The sequence below is a fragment of the Phallusia mammillata genome, chromosome 3, assembly GCF_965637545.1.
Source record: "Phallusia mammillata chromosome 3, kaPhaMamm4.hap1.1, whole genome shotgun sequence".
NCBI classification, from domain to species: domain Eukaryota; kingdom Metazoa; phylum Chordata; class Ascidiacea; order Phlebobranchia; family Ascidiidae; genus Phallusia; species Phallusia mammillata.
In genome coordinates, this window is record NC_137254.1 from 23,725,682 (window position 1) to 23,742,241 (window position 16,560).

Consider the following 16,560-nt stretch of genomic DNA (forward strand, 5'->3'; position numbering starts at 1 on the left):
TTAAAACAACACTATTAAATGCTAACACCATCCGGTTCGGTTAGCGCGTATAAGCGTTTAATTTTGATTCGCCCGTAACGCCTCATGACTTAGTCTTTCTTACACTTTTTAAACTTAAGGAAAAAACGAGGCACTGTTAATATGATTGTGAAACCAATTATCATAAAACTTTAGGATCGTAGCATTAACTGTTGCGCTATGTTTTGGTGCACCTATCCAATAGTTTTAGAACCACCTGAGATGAATTCACGACCCACAAGGCAGAGACAGTAAATTGCTTTTATACAATAGAATGTACCTTGGTTGTGCCCTTTAGCTCTGGTTTACGTTTACCTATTTTACAAAAAGGCGAAGGCGTTTTTTTTTTACAAACGATGATGTTTCTAATTTAATGCCAAAAACTTCACTCCGGTCCGTTACCTCCACGTAATCATACTCGCAGTATCCATGCGTTTCGATGTCAAACGTTGTGAAGGTAAGTCGAATTGATGATCCCTCTGACACCTTGATCAGCCAGTAACACTCGGTATTGTAGTTGTATGCAAACGGATAGTTAGGAGACTGAAAGTAGCCGTCAGCTGAAGTAAGGGTGCCACCACAACCTGTATAAATGACAACAAGGCCTAACTAAGCATCGTTAAGACAGATTTAATTGATTTTAATTCAAACACGTACGCAACTTGGTCGACATTTTCATATTTGAGGCCACACAATTGAGAAGATAGGATGGGCTACAGTGACTTAACAACCTAGTGACTTCAAAGTTGTTGCTGGTGTTAGCTTTTTTGGCGGCGAATTCGTGTCATTGTTGTTGACAATGATGCAAACATATTTTATTTTCAGTGCACTAAACACACTTATATACCTTTAGTGACAAGAAAGGTCAAAACTTTGTTAAAACAACTAGAAGCAAAGATTTGTTTGCACCCAAACAATGTCTTAAGCAAACTTAAAAAGATAACTAACTTATCGTCCTGTAAGTAGAAGGTAAATATTACCCCAATGCAACATATACGATACATTTATACTCTATGGCAGGGGTCGGCAACCTTTTAGGCGGCGCGTTCCAAGTTTCTTTTTATTTCCATGTGGTAATGGCTTCGCGAAAGTCCCCTCGTGCCAGGGGTTGCCGACCCCTGCTCTATGGTAACAAACCAACGATGCTGTTTTAGCACAACAATTTTTGAATCGCCCGCGAGACGTCCTAATGAAGTAATGTCCTACCTGTCAAACTTCCGTCGTAGTACATAAGGAAACCACGTCCATTCTCCATAGGGTCTGTGTACATTTTCATGTAAAGTTGGTTGCTATGAGTTGTGAATCGACCAGGAGAATTTGTACCACAGTAAGTTCCTATTAGTGCTGAATCATCGTAGCCGCCATTGCTGAAAGACAACACAAACATATATAAACGTATATAAGGGGAGCTAAGACCAACACATGCTCATTACTGAGATCAGCCCTGAAGCGTTCATGCAGACTTCAGTGAAAATCATAGTAAGCCAGATCTATTAAAGGCGTTATACACAATCAAGCTGGTACCCCAAGCATACCCGTGTGACAAGGCAAGGTTAGAAATATCTGGCCGGCGGTGGGATTCGAATCAACGACAGGAGCTTATCCAACGGCTGATTCTTTACCAACCGAACGACAAAGGTAAGTACAGGTGTATACGGTTCGTTGAGGTACATCGTTGGCAAAAAAGTTTTACCAATGAATATTAACAGTTTAAACAGAGCTACATTTAAGATGCAAAATTATCGAACATTTCTAACACTGCCGTGCTTTGTATTTTGTAATAAGAATTGCAGTTTGCTTTACCAACGTGGTAAAGTTACAACCAAAAAAGTTAGGGCGACTAATCAATGGGTGCGCCATGTTTTTCAAACATTATTAAAACATTTTCAGCCAGACACAACAACCGCAATTGAAGTTAGTTTTTCGGGTTTAAGATGTATTCGCATAAAGTAGAAAAGTACAAGTATTGGTTTTTGCCAAAACTATCTTTTTACGACTGCAAGGCAATTTGAAGCCTTATGTCTTAAAATCAAACAACAGTTAGCAAAAAGTCCTAACAAAACAACTTACCGTATTTCAAGGTAATCGTAGACACATACACCTTCAGCGTTCGGACCCTCGAATATAAAATCTGTGAAATTCACCTGTAAAAAAATTCAACTTTAATGCTTTTCCATATCTAACATAAAAACCCAAAATTGTACCTGAATTTGCATGGTAGGGTCGACGGTCAGGGTCCAAATGCAGGATCGCATATCGTAGTAGTTTCCGGGGTAATTAGGTGACATCACCATACCCTGGTTGTCGGTAAGTCGTTTGCCACAAGCTAATAAAGAGAAGCGTATAGAAATGATACATAATTGTTTATTCATAGCAAACACTATAGCATTATGCCTACCTAACACAGCAATCAAACTCCTGCCAAATACTTTTGCAATTTGTGTTCAATTACAAAATACGTATAATACGTACCAGTGCTGGCATTGATTGTGGAATATGCTGCAGCAAAACCCTCCGAATTAATGTCTTTATCAGATGAAAAGAATAAGGTCATCGTGTAACCGTTTGTAACAGTGGTTGGTGGAGGAACTGAACCGCAAAACCTTAACAGTGTATAAAAAAAATAACAATTTCTGAAAAAACTTTCTGAAAGAAATTTACAGAAGGAGGTTGTTAAGTCGGGCCGGGATTTTTAGGTTGGGTTTCGGTTCAGACAGGGTTAGAGCTTAGGTTTCAAAAATAGGCTTAAATACCGCCTGGCTTTACACTGGAAAACATTTTTGTCCTATTTTTACCAATTATCGCTTTTTACAAATCGAATTCGCAGGCCAGGTGAAGTTTAATAGCTCTACCATTATGTCACCTCTGTTTGTGAGAATTACTGATACAGCCATATTGACCTCCACAGGTTCAGGTAAACGCAAATAATGAAATACACTGTACAGTTATAATAGAACGCGTTTAATAGGTTTTAAACTACAAATTGCAACACATACCTTCCCAGAGACGGCGCGTTAATATTTGGCCCATCAAACAGTTCAACAAAATCATCACAAATTCCATCGCTTCCTGGATCTCCCATAGAAAAGGAAATGAACCCGAAGTTTATGATAAAAGCTGGATCCACACTAATGTAATATGTGCAGTTGGTTCCGTGTGGAAAAGGACTGGGGTGACCAGGGCTCTGTAGGGAACCAATAGGATCAGTGTAAACTCCTCCACAACCTGTAGTGTATTATGTGAAATTTTATGACTGCACAATAAATAAGACTTTTGCTATTTTTGAGTGTGAGAGTCAAGTTAAAGCAAATGCTAAGAGCTTTTAACATTGTGAGCTCAAAGAATGGTTTTGTACATTTTGAATTGGAACTATTTTATGTCAAGTACTCTACAGTATATGTTATGAAGTACTACTATTGTAAATGACAAAAAGTACACATGGATATTTCATTAGTTTGTAGGTCTTTCATCGATTTACTAATATTTCGTGCTGAGATGTTACATAGTCATAAAGAGCTTTCAAAAATACTGTTAGATTATAGATAATTATTATTAGGTATGCTGATTGCATATGCGTCTGGTATTCTGAAGGACAATTCTTAAAGTATGATAGTAGGAAAAGATTTTTTTATGTAAACAGAAGACATATTTTGTTTACTTCCATTTGTATATGGTTTTAGAGGTCACTTGCCCACGTAACGGATCACAACATAATCCTCCGCATGTTTACGGGAAACTTAACTTCACATACCTGTGTACTGAGACGAATAAGTTGCACTAAAACCGCCGCCTCCCACGAACGGATCAGTGTGAAGATGAACCCACATATAGTTTTGTGTTGATTGGAGTGGGACAGGAATAGTGGTTCCACAAATTCTTGCCAACAATGGTGAATCGGCATTAGAACCATCCCTTACCTAAAATAGAACTCCAAGTTGAAATCAATTTTATTCAGGTTGGGCAAGACTGAGAAAATGGAGGGTTACATTAGAATTTGGTAAGTACTTGTCAGGTCAGGCCAAAGGGAGAAGCTGTTTTGTATTGTGTCTAAATTTGTTGTACTCATCGACTTTATGCATTGAGAACGAAAAATCAACACGTTTATATCGCCACAAGGCGCGAAAAAGTTTTTTTCACTACACAGGAGACCAGGGGCGTATCCAGAAATTTTTAAAGGGGGGGTCCGACAATTTTTTGGGGGGAAATCCCTAATGACGTCATTATGACGTCACACGTCGTTCAAAACGACGCGTTATGCGGCAAAGCACTTTTTCCAAAATTGGCGATTACTCTACCCATCTAATTGACAGGAAGAACAGGTAATTTTAGCGAAAGCTTTGTAGTTTTCTGATTTCGCCGCTGCTATCTAGCTTACTCAGCCAAACTGCAGCTGCAAAATAAGCGTGACTGTCAGGTAATCAAAATCGTTGCTTAAAAAAACAGGGTCCATTTTCTAAAGAACTAAATCTCTTGCTGAAGCGGTAATCCTACTGTTAAGTTGCGCAAAGTCACGAATGCACTGAAGGTGGTAACTGCAGAAGGCATAAATTGTGCCTGGCAAGTAACAAATTACCCTAATAACATAACTCGATTTACATCGATCTAATGTTTTTCGTGTTTGGCGGATCAAAGCAACACAACATTACACGTTTTTAACACTTTTACATTGTTCAAATGCAAAAACAGTTTGATATGTTGCACTTAGTGCAGTTACCACTTAGCAAGAAACTGCTACCAGCGTCCTAGCCGGAACGTAACTTTCCGATTGTTAGCGCATACCGCATAAACCTCCTTATTTAACCCTTGTTACGTCACAATTGGCGATTAGATAACAAGCGAATACAAGAGATTGAAGGCTCGCGTCTTTGAGATAACCACTCCCTGTTACCACGCAGTGGGAAACGGAACGATTTTGGCCTATTTAATTTACGCACAACTTTTTGAAAAGGGGGGGGGGGGGGGGGGGGGGGGGGGTCCGGACCCCCTTGGATACGCCACTGCAGGAGACACATCTAATGCCAACTACAATCCATTTGATGACTGTAAGCAGAAAGTGTCCGGGGTCCGCAGAAAGACTATACAGGTCGCCCGCGTACCAGACCACTCTGATTTAAATCATTAGCTATGCACACATGTGTTCATGTACTCAATGGTACATTTATATCTAAATTGCAGTATGTCAGGCTTGCAAGAGGGCTTATACCGATTTAAACCGGTATTCAATTAATTTCCATGCCACAAAACGTAAGCATGAAAAAATGTAGCTAACGCTTGGATTCGAATCCACAAAAATGACCATTTTTAGAGCTGACTTCATTCTGTATGACACATTCAGTGTGACATTCTTTGATTTCTATATCATAGGTTATACTCCTTTTCTTCATTTAACTTCATGGGTATGTTTTGTTCCGAAAAAATTTGAAAACCCTATCCTCAATTGCAAAAGAAAACACGTTGTCAAGTGTAGCGTTAACTACTGGAAAGTTTGCGGTAACTATATGTTTACAATTTGAAACTTGCCTCTATATAATCGTACTGACAGTTGTCCTCGTGTTCAATCTCCACGTCATCAAACGTCAACGTCACCACGTTGCCAGGCTGTTGCCGTATGACGTAATAGCAGTCCTTATCGGAGGGGTAGACTTCAGGATAATACGGTGATACCAGTTGCCCACTCGTAGCTGTAGTAAAGTAAAATCATATTGAAAAGGTCATTAGGTTTTTGGACACAAAGTTTTGAGTTCTATTGTGAAAAGCGTTTAAACATAAAGAATTATTATATTGCGCATTTCGACTCAAAAGTAATGTTTTGCGAATGTTTTCTACACAGACAATATGTGAAAATCAGTCTGCGATTGCTAAAGTGTTGATAAAACATAATTTATTGCATCATTTGGGTATATGTCTTTATTATTAACAACTACAACTACATAACTAGCATGCAAATGTGGCAGTGTCGGGCTATAACACCCAAGCATTTTCTAAAATGATAACTTATACAGAAAAACCCAAATCAAATTGGTCTTTGACATAAGATGCGTTTTTTTATGTTTCATTTTAACGTTAGTCTTTTGCTAATTGCATTTTGATTCAATCCACCAGTTTTCATTAAGTTAGAAAGTAATGTCGCCAATTTTTTGTTGGTGGAAACATACGAGCTCGGCGGGATTAGAACCCAAAAGCTTGTGAGAACATCAACAATATAAACTCGTACCAGTGTAAGTTCCACCGCACGCCACAGTGTAAGTTGCTCTAAATCCGGCTCCAGTTTGTGCTTCGTCCGATCTGAATCTCATCCAAAGGTCGTTTGAAGTGGATGTAAATGCTGGAGGAAGCTGTTGACCACAGTGACGACCAGCTAGTGGTGCAGCCTCGTTTGGTCCATCTCTGACCTGTGCAATTTAAGGAAGGTTTTTGAAAAAGAATTTTTAAAGTTATTGACAGTTTTAATTTGTAGTTTCCAGTTGAATGTTGGTTAACTAATTCGGAATCGTTCTAGCTAATTTCCGTTTAAGGTAATATTACCACAGACAAAGTATCAACACTTTTATGTCAGTACAGCAGTTTTAAAAGATCTACCACAAATAAAATTTTTGTTTGCATTTAATAAATTAGACGTATAATATTTTCATGTAACTGTAATGAGTTAAAAAATATTTTTTAATGTTGTAAAGAATTTCCATATTTGCAAAATTCTCCGTGCAACTCTAATAACAAAATTTGAGAATAATAACGTGTAGACTAGGGTTCTTGAGAATTTACTAACTCACCTACTTTTAAACAAATTTAGAATAGCAAATCATTTTAAAAATAATTTAAAGGCCATAAAGTAAATTTCCTAATTTTTTTGCAAATTTTTACCTCCACGAAATCCCAACCGCATTCTTCATGACTTTCAATATCCATGTGAGTAAAGTTGAGCACGATCTGACCAGAGTCCCGGATGTGGATTTGCCAGAAGCATTCCTGCGCAATGACGTAGGTATATGTCAACTTTACAGTTTACGACTTTCGACGGAACAAATGTTAATCATTATTGTCCAGTTTTACAGCCGCCTAAACCAACGCTGTTTTACTCATTGTTATGCAACACATATAACGTTAAGTAAATCATAATATCTCGAATATATTTTATTTTTTACTTTTACGACCTTACACGCAAAATTAAATTACTTGATCGAGTGTTCAAGTATTGAAGAATTATTCCAAAGGCCTAACCACCAAAGATTGTGTGAAAAAAATTGAAACTTAAAAGCAGAATTCGAACAGATTGGTAAGGTATTGCTGTTTAGCCTTCCGACAAACTGGAAGTTCATATAGTTGGCGACACTAGCCAAAACGTTCAATGTCTCGTCACGCTATAGATTTGTTTGAGATATACTAAGTAATTCATGTATATTTGTGTTTAAACTACCTGATTGCTTTCATATGGATTGGGCCAATTGGGTGAAATAACAATTCCGGCATCGTCATCAAAGTAACCGCCACAACCGTTGATGTCAACTGAAAACAAATTAAAAGTTAGTCTAATTCGCAACTAAAAGAGTCTGATTTTGCAGGGTAAATATACCAGTCCGTGAATACACTATCAAAATCCAAGATACTCTATTTTTGGCATTTTGAAACAAAACATATTTTTTTCCAAAACATATTTTAATCTTGGTTCATTGAACTAGTGAACAACCCCAGGGTTATCCAAGGTCATTTACAGATCACGCTAGGTTACTTATTCACCTGGTTGACTTGACCAAACAATGTGAAAACCTTGATCTGTGGTATCAGGTCCCGAATGGAAATGAACCCAAACGGCAGGTGCGGTCGAAAGCAAGGGTGGTGGTGTCGTGGAACTACAGTATCTTGCGAGAACCGGATCGGTTTCAAGAATACCATTGCGCACCTGTAATTAGTTTCATATAGGCCAGTGGTTCTCAACTCGTTTTAGTCCATAGACAACCAGTTCAATTTAATGAATGACAGTAAATGGTCAATTACTTGGATAAGCTTTTTTCGTACTGACTTTTTAATATAGGCCAGTGGTTCTCAACACGTTTTAGTCTATAGACAACCAGTTCAATTTAATGAATGACAGTAAATGGTCAATTACTTGGATAAGCTTTTTTCGTACTGACTTTTTAATAAATTATTATATGCCATTAATTCCAGTTTACCACCAAACATTGTTAATGTCCTGTGGGCCAGCTAAAACATCACCATGGACCACCAGTTGAGAACCACTGATATAAGCAGTGGTTTGGGGGTCAAAGTGAACCCGGGGTAAGTACATACAGATTAAATGCATGTATTTGCGCACAGCTTGGTGATCGTAAAATTTTTGAAACCAGCGTTTGAGTCAATACGCGACGAGTTAGGTTAAAAATTAAGTTTCGCTCCAAATGGTATGCGGTGTTTTATAACCAGTGGATAATGTTTTTAGTACAATGGGTGTTGTGAAACAAATGTTTACATAAAAGACCCTTTACAAAAGCTGTAATGACTCCATGACTAAGCATATAATGACCTAGAAAACCATTTACTGCTATTTACTGGCTCTGCTAGGTTAACACAAATACAGCTGTAATAGAAAACAGATTTTAACAAAAAAGCCGTTTTTCGAACTAAAAACATTATAAAACGTTTTTGCAAACATATTTTTAGAAAAAAAACCTTAAAACCAGAATGTTTTCAATTTACAACCTAGTTGTAACAAAGACCTTAATTGTGAATTCGGCCTGGTGTTTGGGACTGCACCGCAAATGTTTCATGTTCGTTTGATAATAAAGTGTAACTGCAGCGCGTTCAGCCATTATCCATCAATTGTGCTTTCACTGTTTCACACTTTATCACGTTTTAACGTTGGGCAGCTATGTTCGGCTTTATTTTAGTGCTATAGTGTCGCTATAACTTCTTTTATCAAATATGCAAAACTCAACCTAAATGTAATCAATCTTAAATCTTACAGCATGATTACATTTACCAATATGTATACACGTCTGCATGCCAGTCATACATCGTAAAACGACTCTACCAATGAAATACTTGGTATTCTTAGCTTTGTCTTAAACAATTTTGTCATTCTTTTGTCTAACCTCAAGATAATCAAATGTGCAATTTTCATGAGTTTGTAGAGCCAGTGTCCCGAAGAGCAGCTGAATAACGTTGCCAGGCAACACTTGAATCGTCCAATAGCAATCCGTGTTCACCGGGTAGTTGCCTGGGTAACCAGGGGACGAGAAGTCTCCATACGTTTGACCAGTAATGTCACCCCCACAAACTGTGGAAGTTAAAAAAGAAACATACTTTTATTAATTTTAAAATCTGTAATATACAAATGATTCCACCATAGCAATTCCACTGTAAACTGTTGAAGTTGCTACCTTAATCAATTTTGACTCAAAAAATCTGCTATTGGTAAATGCTACATTAGGGCTTTTTAAGGTTCCATTAGTTTATTTAAAAGGAAAAAATAGGCATGCACTATGAATTACATAGGTAGTGAAAATATTCCATTGTCATCACTAGCATTTTAGCTAATGCCTCTAATTACAAGTAATAACCAAGATATTCCGGTTAAAATGTCTATGATTATCTCGTTGTTTGGGGTTTACCTGGGTCCGCTGTTTGCCAGACAACTTGAAATCCCTTGCCGTTATTCTGCGAGTTGGAAAGGAACCAAAAGTACATAGTGTTGTGAGTTGAAAGTAGAGGGTCTCCTGGTATTGTAGAGCCACAATATTTGCCTAAAATACAAAACTGACGTTGTAAAAAGCAATGCACAGTACGAGGAATCTAAACACAATACTCAGGTTGTTGTGGGACTAAATCCTACAGTTGTGGAACCAAATGCTAACAATTGTTTGAATGCAATGTAAGACTTTCAGTTACTAAAGTTTTCACGATTTGAAGCGAGCATTGAATCAGAGTCTAACATAACGGTATTGGGAAATCAAAAAATATTTTCATCTGGAGCAAAATTATGACTTGGCTATATTCTATGGTAAATTCACTAATAAAAAACATTACAAAGATTGCTAACCTATTTGGTGAGCCGATGCTGATGGTCCATCATGGATTTGTAGAAAATCGTTTGTACAGCCCGTACTGCTTTCAATGTCGAATAACGGATATGTTGTTTGAATTATCTGAATAGTGATGTTTATGTATGTGTACAATGATAAATAATTTGGATACAACAGCTAAACAGAAATCATCCTACTGACGAACAACATCAGCATACATAAATAGTACAACACAGAATGCGAGACCCAAGTTATGCCGCAGGCAAATGCTTTAATGTTGGTCTCTTAGTCGGCCTTCGGCATCTTGCACATTTGCTCTCTTGTTTGAAATCAGCATAGTCTACCAACTTAAACAGAACATGTGTTTGACATCTTTATAATATTCTGACATCTGTGTTCTAGTAAGGACTATAAACGTACAATGTCAAATACTGCATCAAAATAACTCAATGGATAAAAACTAAATAAACTCTTAAAAACCTATTGGTTCCAACCTTTCCAGCAGAAACCTCAATGACCCAGGCACAACTACTGCTTGGAGGATAGTCTTGTCCAGATGATGTTGGAAAACTAAATGCACCGGAATCTTGTCGGTAGTAAGCTCCACAGCCTGAAAATTATAGTTAGGAAATTATACAAGTTTAGGAACCAAAAAACATGAAATTAAAAAAAAATTCTGGGTGTTTAGCAAGCGTTGATTGCAATCAACTGGGCCATTGTTCTTTGGCCACGACCTTTTGTAACATTTTACGTAAACAATACAAAAAATGAATGTAAAAATAAGACTATATTTGTATTTTCATTACAGTTTCAGTTGCCCCAGGCACTATCCTATTGTTTATAGTTTCTTGTCACAAAACTAAGAGTAAAAATGCTTTATTTACCTGATTGTTGAGTTTCACAGTTGTCACCAGTAAATCCATCAGGGCAGTTGCAGTAATAACCATTCACTCCATCAACACACGTTCCACCAGCTTGGCATGGGAAACTGACACATTCGTTCACATTTACATCACAGTTGATCCCAGACCAGCCCGGATCACAAACACAGACAAGGCTGCCAGAAACATCCTGCAGGATAGTATGCAGTTTTATTTATGTTATACCATAATGTTTCTGATCACAGTGCTTTGGGTTATAATCCTGTTTTAGCTTTTTGTGTTTAACTAACAAAAAACTATTGCCTCTATCTAACCATGTGAAATGGTGAATTTGCCCCAATCTATTCACACTAACATTTAAAAAAGTTGCAAGATAGTGCTTCTGAATACAGGACCAAATCGTTGTTTAACAGCATGCAATATAAAGTAAAACCACATATTAACAGAAGCAATCAAACAGGGCATTTTGTGTAAACATTAGAGCCATATTGCAGAACCCTTTATCACACATGGCCCCTTTTGTGGGGGACATATATATTTTTGTGCTGCTATGATTTGATTCACTGGGTGAAGTAAACTTGACCCAAAAAACTAAAATTAAGCAGGTGTGTTTAAATACTCACTGAGCATTGACCATTTTGACAGGAACTTGTACAGTCAAGTGAAGTACAGCCATTGCTGCCAATTCCATTTCCAGTGTAACCACTTGGGCAAGTACAAATTACTGAAGATTGTCCAACAGCTGCAAACATAAAAATGTATCTTATAATGTGACAGTAATAAAGTACCATTACATTCAACCATTTACCATTCACTTGTCTTATTATGTGACGGAATAAGTTTAATACTTTCAAAGCAAAATCATAGCCAAATTATCAACTCTTAGTTTTAGGAAATCTTTACAAGTGGATGGTAATTGGTTGAATGTAATGGTACTTTATTCAAAATGGATAGATTTTTACTACATACCAGCACGACTATGATCATTTTAAAAGCATGACTATGACCTTTGCCCAAATTGGAGCCAGTGAAACATAAAAGTAATTAAAACAAAATACAACAAAAAGAGTGAAAACCAGTACAAAGCACATACTGTACCAGAATGGCATTTACAACTGTTTGTCACAATAAAGTCTACCTGGGTTAACTGTACATGTCGCAATAGAATTGCAGCCTCCATTATCAACTGAACAGGGATCAGATGGAGTGCAAACAAATCCATCACCAGTGTAGCCTAAAACATGTTACCAAGCAGTAAAGGTTAAAAAAAGAGTGATAATGGTTCAGGTGTGTTAAAAACACTTTCTAGTTTATTTATTTAATACTAGTTTTCAATTGTTGATATGTTTGTAGTTTGTCTTTAAAATAAAAAGATTGCCCTTTGTAAAAAGCTTTTTTTTGCCCAAAACTATCTTTTATTTAAATAAGGTGTGTTGATTTTCAATAACATGGTAATCTTTTATTTAAAATGTTTGGTTAATAAAACTTGTAATAAACACTGTTTATAAACTGTATACTCAACACATAGTACAATACAAACTTGAAAAACAAACTACTTACCTGATGGACATGGTCCACAGTAAAATGAACCTGGAGTGTTGTAACACACAACTGATGGTGAAACTGAACAGCCACCATTGTTTGTAGCACATTCATTTACATCGGTACAAGCCCACCCATCACCAACATAACCTGTGTTTTAATTAAAGCACTCATTAGTTTAAGCACATTAAACATAAAATTACTAATAAGGGGGTACTAATAAGTGTATAGCAAAAACATTAACTAATGTTAGGCAATGTATGCAAGTATCATAATTTTACTATGGCTGTCAACATGGAGTTAGATTTTTATACATGAACTTATTTAACGCTACATAATGTTTTACAAATTCATTTAAACCAGTGTGGTTTAGCCACAGAGTTAGATTTATGCCTCTATGTGCACAGATTAATAGTAAGTCAAACAATTAAAAAAATCATTTGATCATAAACATTACTGCCAGAGTACTGGTGTGTATAGAATACATCGTTTAGATCAGTGGTGGCCAACCTATGGCGCATGCGCCAAACGTGGCGCATTGCATGATTAGAAAGGGCGCATTGCCTTCTTTTGATAATTAAATCATGAAAATCAAATTAATAAACTAATAAATAAATAAAGTAAGCCAGCCCTATTAATTATATATATATATATATATATATATATATATACACACATATATATTCATGCACGACATTATTCAAACATATCTTTATTTCCACTATTCTTCTTGCAGTTAAAAAAAAGAAGAAAAAAATATAGTCACCAGTCACCAAATTTTTTGCGGGTTTACAATTGCGGATCGTTCCGGTCAAAGTATATATAAAACACAAGTAGTCCAACCCATTGTTACGCGATAGAGCCTCATGGACGCCATTTTGTGTCCAAATTAATACAGTCAGGTGTAGGGAAAAACACATAAATCAGGCGCATCCAACACAATATGTTAAAAAGTTGGCGAATGGTATGTTGAAGGTTGGCCACCCCTGGTTTAGATGTTTAGATAATCTCTGTTGTCATCATCAGTGCAGGTTGTGAACGTCTGAACAATGTATTCTATATACACCAGTACTCTGGCAGTAATGTTTATGATCAAATTACTTTTCAAGTCCGTGTATAGTGTTCCTAAGGTAAAAAAAATCACTTGTACAAAAAGTTAACCATTTTTGATATTGAGTCACAGTTAAGTCATTTTTAACTGATGATTAAATCAAACGGAAAATGACCACCAGTCCTTACTTAGTTGCATACTAACCATTGGGACAAGGTCCACAGGTGTAGGACCCAGGATTGTTATAACACTGCACTTCTGGGTTTTTGGAGCAGGGTTTTTCCAAGCATTCATTCTTATCTACAGTGCAAGCAGGATTTGTAGCTGAAACAGACTCCCAACCATCCTAGGAAAGTTTGTGAACATATTCATACACAGATTTCCATTTTGCGTAACACCACAAAATAACACGCTAATCAAAAAGTGCATTTACATACAAAATACAGTCACTATAATTTTCAAGATATAATTTCCTTCTAAATTAATAAAAATGTGTTGTTTTTAGCATGCCAATTTACTAAATGTAACAAAAGAGCCCAAATGCACTTTATCCTCTCATCATTATAATATGCCAAAAAAGCTAATCGAAAACTAAGTTTTGTAAAGTATTTACTAACAAATATACAACATATTTATCAGCTTACATTACAAATGCAAGAATACTTAGGGTCTTCATCTTCTCTTGGATTATCAATACAAATACCATGCACACATTTATCACTGCCATCTGTGCAATCATCATACTGTGAAGAGCAGAATGGACCATAGAACTCAGGTGGGCAGTTACATCTACATTACAAAATGTCAAATATATAATGTGAATTTATTGAGGCTTTTTTCCAGTATGTAATAACATTCCTCCAGAGCTCTTTGTGACTATAAGTGAAATAGGCTCAACATTAAATTTGCTATTTGATCATTAGTAAGTATAGTTTTTTAAACACACATGCATTTGTTCTTCTTTAGCACAAACCATAACAGTCTTAGATCAAGTTTATAGAGCTCTTCTGCCAAATGTGTATTTATTCCGACATTTCGACATCCTATACAGGTCGCCTTCATCAGGGTAAATAACACCGAATGTGACTAGTACAGTGCACGATAAACCGGAAAGGAAAAAGAATGAAACGCAAGTATGTGCTTGCCCTGATGAAGGCAACCTGTATATGACGTCGAAACATCGGAATAAGTATACATTTGCCAGAAGAGCTCTATAAACTTGATATTATGCGTGGTAGCAATAGCTTATACATAGTCTTAGATCAAGCTTACTGAAATGTTCCAGGTAGATTTTGACAGGTTCCACCATTTTGACATGGCCATCCCACTGTTGCATATTTGACACATTCATCCACATCAACATTGCATGATGGGCCCTGTCAAACAGCAAGTTACAATGTGAACAAAACATACATTCAAGGTATAGATAGAAAAGGTATAGTCTAAGCCAAACTGGGGCAAGCGGGCAACCAACTTAAATACACATTGATATAAGAAAGGTATATTTTAGTAAAAATACTACAGATGACTGCTTGGTATATTTTACAGCAATATAATTTGTTTGTAGTGACATATTTACCTGCCATTGATCTGTGCACTGACATAAATATGAGTTGTATAGGCTGACACAGGATCCTCCATTTTGACATGGTGAGGATTGGCAGTGATCAGCTTTAAGTGACTACAAGCAAACAGACCAGCATTGAAACATTTATTTACTTCACACCAAAACGAATTTACATTTGTGCTCTAACAAATTTCTTTTTTAGTCATTTTTAAGTCCATAGTATTAAGTTATTGCATGTTTTGTTTTTAAATTTGAAACACAAAATGCAAAACAACATTTTATTTCTTACAGCATCAATTCCATTAACAGTGGTTTGCAATGTTCCGACCTGAAAAAAAAATAGTCTCTAGTAAAATATATGTGCAAATGTATGGTTTTAAAGGTAAATAACATAAGATAATATAAAAATAGCAAATATTTTTAAAGGTTTATAGATTATTCAATAGCCCCCAACTCCGAAAAAAATTAGCTATGTTTCTTTTTAACCAAATAACTTACATCCGTTTCTAGCTGTTGTACTCTTCCGCTTAATGCGGTTAGATCGGTATTTATTTTTGCAATGTCGGCCTTGTTCGTGTCGACTTGAGCAGCCATATCCGGCGGAACGTTACCTCCTCCATTGTTAACGATATTGGTTATGTCCTCTTTGTTTTTTGAAACCTAAATAACCACAAAATTGTGAGACAATCCAGCGATATTTTCCGAAAAACATTTAACAAATTCAATTTTCCCGGTTGGTAGTTTACCACTTTTTTCACTTAAATCAAGCTGTTTGGTGGCATTTCGTAAATAAATTAAAAAAAAACAGTTTTTTTGTTTATTTTTTTCAAAAAAAACTTTACAATTTCAACCTGTTTTGGATGGCGAATAATTAATTTTAAATCATGCATTTTGGGGGGAAATTACCTGATCTACCATAGCCATTAAATCGTCATCGTTTAAATTCACTCGACCAGACCCTTTCGTCACAAACGAAATGTTAAAACTTTCCCCAGCTTCAAAATACAGGTGTCCCCCACTTGTGTACATTCTTGGTCTACGAAAAAACAGTCAGCAAGATGCAACAAACATTGCAACAAAAAGTCAAACGTCTTTAAGCCAACTAGTATGGAAATTCGATCGAATTAGAGACGATCGAATTCATGTTTGTTCACAATAAAAGAAATATAGGCTACTTACTGCGCGTTTAATGCAAATAGTGCAGGCGATTCGTCTTTTTGTTGCCTTGAATAAAACTTCTCTGTCTTTTGGGAAGTTTGAACCTCATCGCCCTCTTCCTGTTCTGCGCAGACATGTCTACCGGAAAAGCAAATTATGACAAGAAGGGCAACTTTTGCCCTTGTTCGAATCCAGGATGAAACAAACATTCTGTCCTATGCTAATTGGACGATAACATGTCACAAGCAAAACGACCTGTTGCAGAACAAAAAAAGTTTTCTGTTCTTTACCAACCTATGAGTCAAAATTTTTAATTTTGCCGCAACA

The 16,560-nt window shown here is 36.4% G+C and overlaps 1 protein-coding gene across 1 annotated transcript in view; it reads right to left on the reverse strand.

Moving 5' to 3' along the window:
• LOC145218852 (cubilin-like) overlaps positions 1–16,045 on the reverse strand; it is a 51,047-nt gene extending 35,002 nt beyond the window's left edge. The window contains exons 1-27 of the mRNA XM_080086254.1: positions 15,982–16,045; positions 15,574–15,735; positions 15,365–15,403; positions 15,088–15,189; positions 14,781–14,884; positions 14,153–14,297; positions 13,713–13,854; positions 12,476–12,607; positions 12,054–12,149; positions 11,539–11,657; positions 10,919–11,105; positions 10,529–10,644; positions 10,052–10,157; positions 9,624–9,755; positions 9,105–9,289; positions 7,753–7,915; positions 7,433–7,521; positions 6,880–6,984; positions 6,233–6,410; positions 5,539–5,699; positions 3,770–3,935; positions 3,015–3,243; positions 2,491–2,621; positions 2,223–2,344; positions 2,089–2,162; positions 1,225–1,385; positions 421–602 (exon numbers count right to left, since the gene is read on the reverse strand). Coding sequence (XP_079942380.1) covers positions 421–602; positions 1,225–1,385; positions 2,089–2,162; positions 2,223–2,344; positions 2,491–2,621; positions 3,015–3,243; positions 3,770–3,935; positions 5,539–5,699; positions 6,233–6,410; positions 6,880–6,984; positions 7,433–7,521; positions 7,753–7,915; positions 9,105–9,289; positions 9,624–9,755; positions 10,052–10,157; positions 10,529–10,644; positions 10,919–11,105; positions 11,539–11,657; positions 12,054–12,149; positions 12,476–12,607; positions 13,713–13,854; positions 14,153–14,297; positions 14,781–14,884; positions 15,088–15,189; positions 15,365–15,403; positions 15,574–15,735; positions 15,982–15,999 — 3,546 coding nt within the window. The 5' untranslated portion in view covers positions 16,000–16,045. The remainder of the gene's footprint in view (positions 1–420; positions 603–1,224; positions 1,386–2,088; positions 2,163–2,222; positions 2,345–2,490; positions 2,622–3,014; positions 3,244–3,769; positions 3,936–5,538; positions 5,700–6,232; positions 6,411–6,879; positions 6,985–7,432; positions 7,522–7,752; positions 7,916–9,104; positions 9,290–9,623; positions 9,756–10,051; positions 10,158–10,528; positions 10,645–10,918; positions 11,106–11,538; positions 11,658–12,053; positions 12,150–12,475; positions 12,608–13,712; positions 13,855–14,152; positions 14,298–14,780; positions 14,885–15,087; positions 15,190–15,364; positions 15,404–15,573; positions 15,736–15,981) is intronic.
• Positions 16,046–16,560: the final 515 nt, after the last annotated feature.